The sequence below is a fragment of the Triturus cristatus genome, chromosome 1_1 (genome assembly GCF_964204655.1).
Source record: "Triturus cristatus chromosome 1_1, aTriCri1.1, whole genome shotgun sequence".
NCBI classification, from domain to species: Eukaryota; Metazoa; Chordata; class Amphibia; order Caudata; family Salamandridae; genus Triturus; species Triturus cristatus.
This window is the reverse complement of record NC_140579.1, coordinates 114,342,645-114,355,611: the sequence shown is the minus strand read 5'-3', so window position 1 is coordinate 114,355,611 and position 12,967 is coordinate 114,342,645. Positions and strand designations below refer to the sequence as shown.

The window sequence follows — 12,967 nt, the reverse complement described above, 5'->3', positions numbered from 1 at the left end:
TAGTTTCTTTCTTGTTACTTTCGCCCACTTTAATTCACTTATCTGGATCTCCTTCTTACACCATTGTGACACTTTTGACTCTTCACCTGCCCCCAGCCTTTTCCAGAATCTTAGGAGGCTCACTTGCACCTGGACATTCCATGAGGTCATGTCTAGCTCACATCTAATTGCCTGCATCATTGATGACCTGGGCAATGACATCAATGCCTTTAAACATTTCCCTTCCTCGCTGTCTCAGGTACCTTTCCCACCTAGGCATAGGATTTCGGCTCCATGTTGCAGCCCTTAGCTGATATTGCTTAGTTAGGATTCTGAATTGTTAAGAGAGTGAAATTGATTTTTTTTTTATAATGGGTCAATAATGTCTTCCAATGTGTATCGTTCTGTTTCTCACTGTTTATTTTAGAACTTATATATTTTAGAACATTCTACCCTCTGTGGGTGGAATACTCTAATAGGATTATAGACCTTCTGCCTTGGGCAATATTGGTTGATAAAGTCTCTTTCCCTCATGATAGACCAACTATAGTAGACCACAAAATAAGTTAATGACCCAAAAGTGAACTTCCATCTACTATCTTATCGATGATGCATTGTTTCAAAGTGGTACTGCCCAGCCTTCCTTACCTTGCATTCAAGACACCATTACTTTCCAAGGAACTCCCAACATACATGTTGGCAATGATGGTATTGCCAACCATTCTGTTGGTTATGCTGATTGAAGCAATGCTATAGGTGTCCAGCAAATCCACCCTCCACCAGGAGGAATAGTCATTATTGGTGTGAGAGCAAAAACCATGATCGAAGGCATTCCTCAGGTTCCCATCAATGCTTCGACTGGCAATTCCATTTTGGTAAGTGCTTGACTGAGTCGCCACTCCTCCTCTGGCCACATTGACAACTGCGTAGAAAATTCAGTGTTATTTCATGCTATATAAATTCCATTGCTTCAGAGTAAGCGAGAGATCGTAGACATATGGAGACAATAAACCAAATCATATGCCAGTGCACAACAGTTCAAAATGTGATTTACAAATTAAGGCTGAGACTTAGCAACCACACCTATCATTTAGAGAGGATACAATTTTAACAAGTGGTGCTCAGATCTGGAGGATCAGCCCCCTAATCCTCTATATAGGGATATAGGTCTCCAAATTATTTCATCACAAATGATCAGCATTCACTATACATTCTTTAAGCAATAATTGTACATTCCATATAATCGGAATTACGTAATGCACAGACTTCATTCAAGTTTGTTTAAAAATCTTTCTTCATAGTCCTTTATTAATGTTCTTCTTTTTTCACATATTATCCATCAATACATCCAATGTAGTCTAAGTCAATACATACATATATTTAAAATCCATAATTACAAAACATTTATTCTAAAATCATTGCTCATATGAAATCCATCAGATGGCACCATAATCAATATACCAAAAACGATGTGCAAAACCAGAACCTAATACATTAATTGGTGAGGCCAATAGATAACATCTGATTGATATCAAACAATTATTTTAATACATTGCATCATTTGCTCATGAATAATACAATTCTTAGCTGCTCATCACATGACACCGTAATCAATACGGCATATACATTATGTAAACCAAAGTATAGAGAATTTATTGATGAGGCTACTCAATTGTATATTCTTACCCTATTAGCAACAATCTAAATTCAAGTCTCAAATGAGATACAAGGAAAAGGAAAGAAAAATTAAGAAGAAGGGAAAATAGGATGAAAAATAAAGATAAAAAGAAAATGAAAAAAAGAAGAAAATGAAAAAGAAAGGAAAGAAAGAGGAAAGAGGGACCCAATTTTTATTATACTCATTACTGTTTCCTTTTACACAGTGAGAGCACATTCATATTCATTTCAGGTGGTTCTTCTCTTATCCCCACTTTGTGCATGTCCAACTCATATTCTAAGTGATAATAAAGTAAAGATACCTTTTCAATGTTCTCCTTCTTGCTCCCTTTCGCTATGGGACTGATTTGCGCCAACCTATAGGACTTTTATATATGGCGATGTTATAAATAGGCATTCAAAGATGGTGGATGTTGAAATAAAAAATTATGGGAGTTCTTTGGATATTTTTTTTTTACGGAATTGCATCCTGCCGGTAAGGCTAGTGATTAGCAAAAAGGATACAATATGTTGAGTCAACTCATTGGAACACGATACAATGAGAATTGTTACTAGTGAACTTTAATACTGTTACAATCTCACATGAGAATCTGATGGACAGATTATTATTTTTATCTTTTTTTAAATCTTTTAATTACATAAAATCGCCAAGCGACGGCAATTCACATTTAGTGCATAACATTTTGCAATACATTCTTGCAAAAAGGATGTGACATCCATTGTGATCCAATACTTAACTCTTAAGTCTTCCTCCCTACCCCTGAGATCTTCCATCCCCTCTTAGGTGTCTTCAAACAATTCCCTTTGCCCTTGAGGGGGCAGTGGTGAACATATCATTCTGCGGTATTCATTCCCTTTCCCCCAGATCTTGGACCATTTTTGGGGACAGCCCCTACTTTCATACAAAATATGATCGCTTTAGTACTACACTAGACATTTTCTTAACATGCTACCTGTACACTTAAAGATTAAATAATTTTATATATACAATTTTTTGGGATTTTATTAGATTCTGATGCCAACACGGGCAAGAACAAGATTTATTGATGATAACCTTCTCTGTATGAACCATAGGAACATGACGTGAACAAACTAAGGGAGGATGTAGTATTTAATATAGCTGATTGATATAAAGAATCTCGTCACACACAATGTAGCTCTAATGGGTTAATTGTTCTATCCTTTGTAGGCTGGGACATATGACATTCCCCATACATAACAAATACGGGTGTGAGAACATTGAAAAGGTATCTTTACTTGATTATTACTTAGAATAGGAGTTGTACATGCACAAAATGGGGATAAGAAAGGAACCACGTGAAATGAATGTGAATGTAATATCACTATGTAAATATGTAAGAGGAAACAGTAATGGATATTATAAAAATTGGGCCCCTCTTTCTATTTCTTTCCTTTCTCTTCCATTTTCTTTTTTTTTTCGTTTTCTTTTCATTTTCTTTCTTTTCTTCCTCTTTCCCCTGCTTCATTATTGTTGCTTTTACTCTCCTTGTCATTGTTTCCCATTAGAAACTTGAAATTAGAACGTTTTTAATAGGGTACGAATATGCAATTGAGTAGACTCACCAATAAAATAACTATACTTTGGTATATATTGTCTATGTCGTATAGATTATGGTGTCATTTGATAAGTAGATGAGAATTGTATTATACATAAGCAAATGATGAAATATATTTAAAAATTGTTTGATATCAATGAGATGCTATCTATTGGCCTCACCAATGGATTTATTATGTTCTGGTTTCGCACAATGTTTTGGGTATATCGAATATGGTGCCATTTGGTGGATTTCATATGTGAAATTAATGCAATGATTTTAGAATAAATGTTTTGTAATTAAAGATTTTAAATATATGTATTGTCTATATTTTGTAGCCCTGAAGAAGTCTCTGGAAACAAACAAAATGCGTCGGCCACATCAGCTGTATTGATGAATGTTATTTTAAAAAAGAACATTAATAAAGGACTATAAAGAAAGATTTTTAAACAAACTTGAATGTAGTCTATGCATTACTTAATTCAGATTATATTGAATGTGCAATTACTGTTTAAAAGTGTATAGTGAGTGCTGATCATTTGTGCAAAAACAAAAAAAATATCTAATACTGTAATCCTCTAAGTTACACTCAACATTTGTGTAAAGAATGTGCATATGGGCTGTGAAACAATGGAGAGAAAATATAAATTGCAATCTTACTACCCCATGCAGGGTAGTTGCAAACAGTGGGCGCAAATAGTGCACCAATGGTTTCCTATCAGCCTGTGATTTTGCGATGCCACATATACACTGATAGGTTGTGTTACAAATATCCAGTCTCAGTGAGTGACAGAGCAACCTCCATAATGAGTATTAGTGCAAGGGACAGCAGACCAACAAATTCCCAAATGGGAAACATTTTCTTTAAAGCAGCCCGTGTTCCATACAATGGTCCCCATACCAAAGGTCTTTAGTACATTTTAAAAGGCCTTTTGTGGTTGCAGACCCTGTGATTCAGGGCTTTCACTATAAAAGAGCTTTCTAAAATAGGTCTTTGGTCTTCAAATGAGGATCATTGTGCAAATAAAGAGGAATATGAAACAGGTAGAGAATTTAAGTTGAGAGATAAAGGTATGAATGAAAGAAATTTTTGAGGGATTATATAGACCGTCAGCACATCGGGACTACTTTAAAGAAAAAGATTTATGAGACAAAGCGTTAATGGGTATTTGAAATTGAATTAGTTTAAATGTAGAAGTTAAAAACAGTGATTAAATGAAGGTATGAGATATTTTTAAGAATGACTAGATATATGAGCAAGACCATGAAGACAGACTTTAGACCAAGACTGAAGAAAAAGACTGTATTAGGTATATTTGAGCATATGGAGCAGCATAATGTAGGCTTCAACGTACATACTTAATTTATATGCATTTATAAACTCTTAACTGCAACATATTTACTCAATGTGTGCTTTAACGTCATTAACTCAAGTGTTAGATTTGAATAAAGTACTAGCATATAACCATTTTAATGTTACATTTATATGTAGCTGTATTTATTTGATTAATGAACAAATGATTTTTCCTTCACAGCATATATATTGTTCAACAATAATTTACTAAGTTGCAATGGTTGGCAATATTGTAAAGTGCATCATTTTTGATTCTCGAGTTAGCTTAACTTGACCTTAGGCCTCGGCTGAATAACGTGGTGAAAATGTGTGTTTAAATATTGCTGTGCATGCTGTTTAATCTCCACTGCAGGAGTTTTATCTTGTTCCTTGTTAGCTTGAGAAAGGCTTTTTGTTATGTATTAGACTTCTGATAGTGAGGCCTGAGAAAGGGAAATTGGCAAACAAACGTGGAGTAATGATGGTGAGAGAAGCCTCCTATACCCGGTCTACCAGCAAGGTGCAACACTCAAGGACGAGCAGATGTGTGTCGAATTGAAGGACAATATGAGCTTAGGGAGTATGCTAACTCCCCTCAAATGCAGTTACTCGATTGGTACCCAATGGTGGTAACAAGATACGTATGTTCTGGAAGTATAAATTGTGCTTTTAATTGGTGTTAGTTAGTTAAGGCAGACTTCATGCTGACTTTGGGGGAGAACATATCTCTATGCTAGGTCTCTCTGAGTGAAAAGCTTCATGCTCATTACTTTTTCATTTCCTTCGAAATTCTACTGAAGATCAAACCCATGCTGATACCTTCCATTCTTCTCTTTTTTATACCCTCTTTGGAAATCCCCATAGCACTCCTGTAACCAGATTAATGTACTTCCTGACTGTGTTTATACTTTGCTTTTATGCTACTGAACATATATTTGAAATAATCTTTAAAGGTTAACATGATTGGATGACTGTCATCATTGTGAAGCCACTTTGGTTTCACAGAACTTGAAACGTATTTCTGATGTTGTCTTCTTTACAATGCTTCAAGTTGACAATCAAAGGTCCATACTACCAGTGTAGGATATTGTTTGATGATAAGACCAGAAGATTAAGGTGTAAAGACCCCGGTGCAATGAAATGAAAGTAAAATATCTTACTAAAGCTTAGAAGTAGTCCCTTCACATCACCACAAAATTACCCCCTCCCATTCTGTAGTCACTGCTTTTCACTTATCCGGGCCCTTATTTTCCCCAGGTGCAACTACGCCAATTTGTACTACATTGACCTACTAAAAGTGCCTTCAGAAAAATGTAAGCTTTTCAGAACATGTCAGCTTTGGAATACCTTGGGGGGAGGGATGGGACCTAGAAGGGACCCTTGACCCTTCATAGGCAGGTCGCTCCCCACGCTGCACAGCACCGCCTGTGTGTCCTGCCCTTAGCACCAGTTGTCGCTGCTGAGGAAAGTTTGAGGCCCTCCTCCACCCGCAGGCTGCCACCTGAGCCTCATCCCTGGTGGCCAGTGGTAGGCCATAGGTAGGTTTTGTCTTGCTGTATTTGTCTTGCTGTAATTGTCTTGCTTCCTATTTGTTTTTGTACTGTAAATTGCCTTATTTGTTAGAGTTTCTTCCTCCTTGTTCCCCGTTTTTTTATTTTGTGCCCCGTGCCCCTTTGCCCCTGTTTCCTCTGTAATTGTATCTGTTCTGCCTTATTTGTTTAGTGTTTCTTCCCCTCGTTTTTTTATTCTGTGCCCCGTGACCGTTTGCCCCTGTTTCATCCGTAATTGTAATTGTATTGCCTTATTTGCTTAGGGCTTCTCCCTCCTTGTTCCCCGTTTTTTATTCTGTGCCCTGTGCCCCTTTGCCTTCTGTTTCTTTCACCATTCCTTCCCCCATTTTCCTGCCGCTGCGTCCCCTGCGGCCCCACCCCCGCTCACCCATTCGTCCGCTCCCTCCTCCCAGCTGCCTCCTCCCTCCCACCTCCCCTTCTTATGGCAGCCGCTGCACGGTGAGGAGAGCGACCCTTGACCCTTCTTAGGCAGGTCGCTCCCCACGCCGCACAGCACCGCCTGTGTGTACTGCCCTTAGCCCCAGCTGCCGCTGCTGAGGAGAGTTCGAGGCCCTCCTCTACCCGCAGGCTGCCACCTGCGCCTCATCCCTGGTGGCCACTGGTAGGCCGTAGGTAGGTTTCGTCTTGCTGTATTTGTCTTGCTGTAATTGTCTTGCGTCCTATTTGTTTTTGTACTGTAAATTGCCTTATTTGTTAGCGTTTCTTCCTCCTTGTTCCCCTGTCCAGAAACCCTGGCCCCCGTGAACGCCACGACGCCCGTCTCGGATATGATGCCAGCACCCTCCACGCACTCAACACAGGACACCCACACACCTGCTTCCTGGCCGCCCCGAAGGGCACACAAGGACCCTTCTCCTGCCAGGATTACAGCTTCACCAGCATCCGACCCGCCAACCCAACCACCAGGAAAGAACCCAACTACCTCAGATGCATACTTCTCAACACCGCTTCGCCCGCAAACACGCCGTTGAACTCTGGGACCTACTTGACTCAACCTCCTCAGACGTCGCCTTCCTGACGGAGACCTGGCTGAACCCCTCCTCGGCACCCGACATCGCCATAGCCATCCCGGACGGCTACAAGATTTCCCGCAAGGACCGCACCAACGGAGTAGGAGGAGGAATCGCCATCATCCACAGGAACACTCTTAGAGTTTCGACCAACACCGACGACACCCTCAGCACCACCGGACACCTGCACTTCCAGATCCATACTGATCCCACCATCACCCTTTCCCGGAGCCCACCTGCCGACCCCACCGACCCCAACACCGCCGCCCGCAACTTCAGACAGTGGATCTACGACTGCGCCAGCACCGTCGCCCTGATCAAGAATCCCTCCAACAGTCACACCAGCAAGAAAGCCTGCTGGTTCACTGAAGACTTCCAGGCCTTCAAGCAAACCTTCTGAAAGCTAGAGAAGAAATGGCACTGTGAACGAACACCGGACAGCTACGCAGCCCACAAGAACACCACCCGCAGACACCATCACCTCATCAGATCCACCAAAAGGGCCTCCTTCAAAGACCGCCTAGACAACAACGCACACAACAGCAAGGAGCTCTTCAACATCGTGAAGGAACTCTCCAACCCCAGCTCCAACACCAACGACATCCCACCTTCGCAAGACCTGTGCGACTCCCTTGCCATTTTCTTCCATCGCAAGATCGCAGACATCCATGAATGCTTCAACTCCCCGACAACCACTGAGACCTCCGCCCCCACGACCACCATCCGCACCGACCACCTGCTCTACTGGACCAACATAAACGACGACGACACCATCAAAATCATGAACACCATCCACTCTGGATCTCCGTCAGACCCATGCCCACACCACATCTTCAACAAAGCCAGCACCACCATCGCACCCCATCTCCGGAAAGCCATCAACATCTCCTTTGAGACAGCAAACTTCCCGGAGAGCTGGAAGCATACCAAGATCAACGCCTTACTCAAAAAACCCAAGGCTGACCCCAAGGACCTCAAGAACTTCCGGCCCATCTCCCTGCTCTCGTTCGACGCTGGGATCCAAGAGAAGGCCCTGGACAGGACAACCTCCTTCCTCTCCATCAGAACTCAGAGTGTCCGCCTCCCCCTTTCTGCTCCGAAGCCACCGAGATCATCTGCGGCGTACCCCAGGGCTCATCCCTCAGCCCAACACTGTTTAACATCTACATGGCATCGCTCGCCCACGTCGCCCGACTGCATGACTTCAACATCATCTCCTATGCCGACGACACCCAGAGAAGTGTGGCTCAATGATTAGAGCGGCAGACCCTGATGCAGAGGTCTAGCCCGGGACCAGGGTTCAATTCCCTGCCTCGGCGGGTCTTGGGCTCAAAAAATTCCACGGACCTGATCATTCTCGCCTCGGTGCCATTCCAATCATGGAGTCCCACTCTGCAACTCTGGGCAATAGCTTGCTTAATCTCCACAACGGCCCCCACAACGCTAAGGATGCCTGGCCTCCACCTTGGGGGTGCCCAGGAGTGGACGCCTCACAGGGAAAGCCAGGATGGGTTCCACAGCGGTATTCGTACAAGCGCCTTGAGACCCTTGCGGGTGAGTAGTGCGCTATACAAGTATCAATTTACATTTACATTTACATCCTCTCCCTCACCAAGGACCCCCACACCGCCAAAACTAACCTCCGAGAAGGAATGAAAGCCGTCACCGAGTGGATAAAGAACACCCGACTGAAGCTAAACTCGGACAAGACGGAAGTCCTCATCCTCGGATCCACCCCCTCGGCCTGGGACGACTCTTGGTGGCCGACCGCACTGGGAACAGCTCCAACACCCACCGACCACGCACGCAACCTAGGGTTCATCCTCAACTCCACCCTCTCTATGACAAAGCAGGTCAACACCATCTCATCCTCCTGCTTCAACACCCTCCGCAAGACCTACAAGTGGATCCCCACCAAAACAAGAAGAACGGTCACCCAGGCCCTCGTCAGCAGCAGGTTGGACTATGGAAACGCCCTCTACGCAGGAGCCTTGGCCAAACTCCTAAAACGACTTCAACGCATTCAGAACGCCTCTGCACGCCTGATGCCCGACATCCCTCGCCGCAACCACATCACACCCCACGTGAGAGACCTGCACTGGCTCCCCATCAACAAGAGGATAACCTTCAAGCTCCTCACCCACTCACACAAGGCACTCCACAACACCGGACCAGCGTACCTCAACAGACGACTCAGCTTCTACACCCACACCTGCCAGCTTCGCTCCGCCACCCTCGCCAAAGTCCCCCACATCCGAAGAGCGACCTCCGGCGGCAGATCGTTCTCCCATCTCGCCGCCAAGACCTGGAACACCCTCCCCACCCACCCACGGCTGACCGAAGACCTGCTCACCTTCAGAAGACTCCTCAAGACCTGGCTTTTCAAGCAGTAGCAGCATTTCCCCCCCCCCCCCCCCCAGCGCCTTGAGACCCTCACGGGTAAGTACTGTACTTTATAAATGTTCTGATTGATTGATTGATTGATTGATTGATTGATTGATTGATTGATTGATTGATTGATTGATTGAGAAGGAAAGCCAGGTCTCATCAGGACAAAAAGGCTGGGGCAGACATCTAAAAATGAAAGGATATGTAATAGATTAGTAAGGATATATGGTGGTTTCAAAAGTAATGATATGGAAGAGCAATCAATACTACCTTGCACCCGGATGGTAAAGACCCTCATTGGTTTGTGTAAAATTCTCCAAAAGTATCCGTCTAATGCTTTAGTATGGAAATACCAGAGTTATTTCGAGGTAACGTATCAGAAAGCTACCATTACTATGAAGAATCACAGTGAGAAAAGTAAATAGTTACTTACTCAGAAACGTTGGGTAAACCTGTAGAAATTGTCGTACAGAGAAAATCAATATTATTTCAAAACGTGTTTCCGTAACACAGGAAGCAGTGTACATTTACACATACACTTGGAGATTAACTTGCAGGATGGATAACGAAATTCAGAAGGACTGTGTATACTGGTTCAATTCTGGAATGTATGCGGCCGGAGGTAACCTGAACGCACAACTTAACAGTGTGGCGCAGAGACCTTCACTTTTTAAAGAGTGCACAAGTCATCGTTAGGAAAGCCTGATAGGTAAAGGCCTACAGGTCAAAGAGAAGACACCAAAAGTTAGTGATAACAGCAAAAGAAGGACAAGATCAAGTATGTATACTGAGAATGTTATGGTTTTTAACCGATAATAAAGCTTTTTGACTGACTGACTGACTGGTATACTGAGAATGTTATTAAATGTGAATGGAAAAAAAATCTGCTAATCAAAAAGGAATATTACAATAGCATAGGAAAAACAATTGAATCTACAATACAGACAATGCTAAATAAAGTATATAGAAGTTAGCATTGACTGCTCTTCCATATCATTAATTTTTTAGACCACCCTAGATCCTTGCTAATCCTTACATATATTTTCTTTTTAGATCTATCCTCCATCCTTTTTGTACTGATGAGACTTGGCTATCCTCTTAGGTCGACAAGGTAAACAACATATAGCCCTGACAACGTTGCTTCTTAAAAGAAATGCTCATGCATTTACTCTTTCTTTATTGATCTGTTTTGTGCTCCTTTATTTACTGGGGTCTCTGTGCACATACATTAATTTATAGACAACAGGATTTTAATGTTTTGAATAACTCATCTTGCTGAAAAATCATGAGAAAGGTTTACTAAAATCAGTGTGGGGGTCTTTAATAGGAATATATGATAATGGCATTAGATGCTGTGTGTTATTTTAGCACATATATCCTGTATTGGTGTTTGAATGATACCTATCAGTGCCATTGTTTAATTAAATTGTTTATTTTCAGGCCTTATGGGTAGCTCTTGTAGCTGCACTAGAGTGATGAAAGGCTGACCACGGTGAAGCGTGGGTCGGCTACAGAAGCCAGGTTCAACCTGGTCACAAGTTTTACCTTCTAGCTTAGTCTCTGAAATAGAAGTTGAAACTCTTCAGTGGGGCAAGGCAGCAGGGTGTGGCCAAGAAAGGCTCTATGAGGCCATATAGCTTTTGAACGAGTTCATGGTGAAACCACTGACTTTTGCCTGTAAAGCTCAGAGATGGGAGAAATTCAAAATTCTCTACTAAGGAAGGTCCCCCACTGGCTGGATACCTTCCACCGATGAAGGTTTCTATGTTCTGGCTTAGTCTCTTTTTTGGAACTCAGATTCCTCCAGCATGTCAAGTCTCTAAGCTGTAGCCGCAAAGAGCTCCACAAGGCCAGATACCCTTTCCAGCGGCAACGCAAATCCGTCTGATTGACTTGGCAAGTTTGTTCTGGTCCTCCAGAGGTCTTTGAAGCCAAAACGATAAGTACACTTTCACACAACCAGGGGCTCCAGGACCTCAGGAACAGCACTTGGTTGTCATGACTCACTCCAGAAAAAGCCACCAGCAGAGTCTAGGGTAGGTCCAGTTTGAACTGGTCAGCTGGGCTTTTCAGGAAATGAGCTTCTTCAAGGTTGTTGTGTCCCTGTAGCTTAACATGAGGTCAGTTAATTTACCCTTGAAGTCCACTCATTTGTCCTACATACAAGTAGGGGCAGGCCCAGCCTCGCAGGTCACCTCAAATGTTTCAACAAAAATGCTGTCCTTATTCTTTCTTCCACAGGTCAAGTCATTTTCTGAAGAGGGTGCCACATGTTTGGCTGGCCCTAGCCTGTGGGTGGCTGCGACTCCTAGCCTCTCCCTAAACAACAGAGAAAACATTACCAGGGGTAAACCTACCCACTTTTGCAGAAGTTCCTATCTGCCCTACTTCAAACAATCCTAAAAAACCTCCATGTGCCCAAATTCACAATGCTAGGGAAATGAGAAATCCCTCCTCTTTGGTCACTTCAACCCAGTACTGGGGGTAACTCCTCTCCCACTGGGATTCGCACCTGTCTGAGGGAACCAAGAAAGGACCTGACCAGTTGTCAGCTAACATTTGCCTTTGACAGGCTATGCCTTTTTGAAGTTAATCAATTTCCTGAGCACACCCAAATGATTCAGGTTCAGTTGGATCCAGAGAAAACGTGTCGAAATCAATGAAATAGCCAGATGCAGTTTGATCTATCTTTGGTAGCTCAGCAGGTTTTGATGAACTGGCAGATGTCTCCTGTAGAGGCATATTGATGTAGATGTCGGTGGTAGGCCGAATGGACATATGTGTTTCATTCTTATTTTGATGATCTGTTTCAATAGGCACGAGTTCTATTTCATTGTTGGTAACTCCATTGCTTTATATTGTAGACTCTTTGAATGTTATAAGTCTTTCTGTCTGAACTTCCTATATAGTTGCGAGAGGAGAGCGGCAGCTACTCAGGAGCCCACGTGGCCTGCTATTCAGGATCGGCCACAAAGAGTGGTTTGATCAGATCGATTGAGATGAATCTCTTTAGGTACAGGCTTTCTGTAGGATGGCCCAAATTCTTTCATGTCCACAATCTTTTCTCCAACCAGACCCCTGACCCCTGACCTTTGGGATCCAGACAGTTCTTGCGGTGACTGATTTGACTTCCCCAGTGACGGTGCGTTTTACTTGCATGTTGCTTTGTAGTGCCCAGAATTCATTAACATCTTGTAAAACAGCCAAACATTTATTGATGTCAAAAGGTTTTTTATCTGCCACTATGCTTTCATAATCGAGATCAGGTACCCACATTCTTGCCCCAAATAGGACTTTGTAGTGGGTGACACCGCCTATGGAACTTCTGGACATGTTAGTGAGTGCCCTCTGGACCCCAAATAGGTGATTGACCCAACTACCACCAGAGCCTAATACTCTTGATGTTAAAGATTGCTTTAAGTTCTGGTTTTTCCTCTCTACTACCGAATTTCC

The 12,967-nt window shown here is 42.9% G+C and overlaps 1 protein-coding gene across 1 annotated transcript in view; it reads right to left on the bottom strand.

The window, feature by feature from the left end:
* LOC146869700 (uncharacterized) overlaps positions 1–12,967 on the bottom strand; it is a 664,652-nt gene that overhangs the window by 273,411 nt on the left and 378,274 nt on the right. The window contains exon 16 of the mRNA XM_085640198.1: positions 628–901. Coding sequence (XP_085496324.1) covers positions 628–901 — 274 coding nt within the window. The remainder of the gene's footprint in view (positions 1–627; positions 902–12,967) is intronic.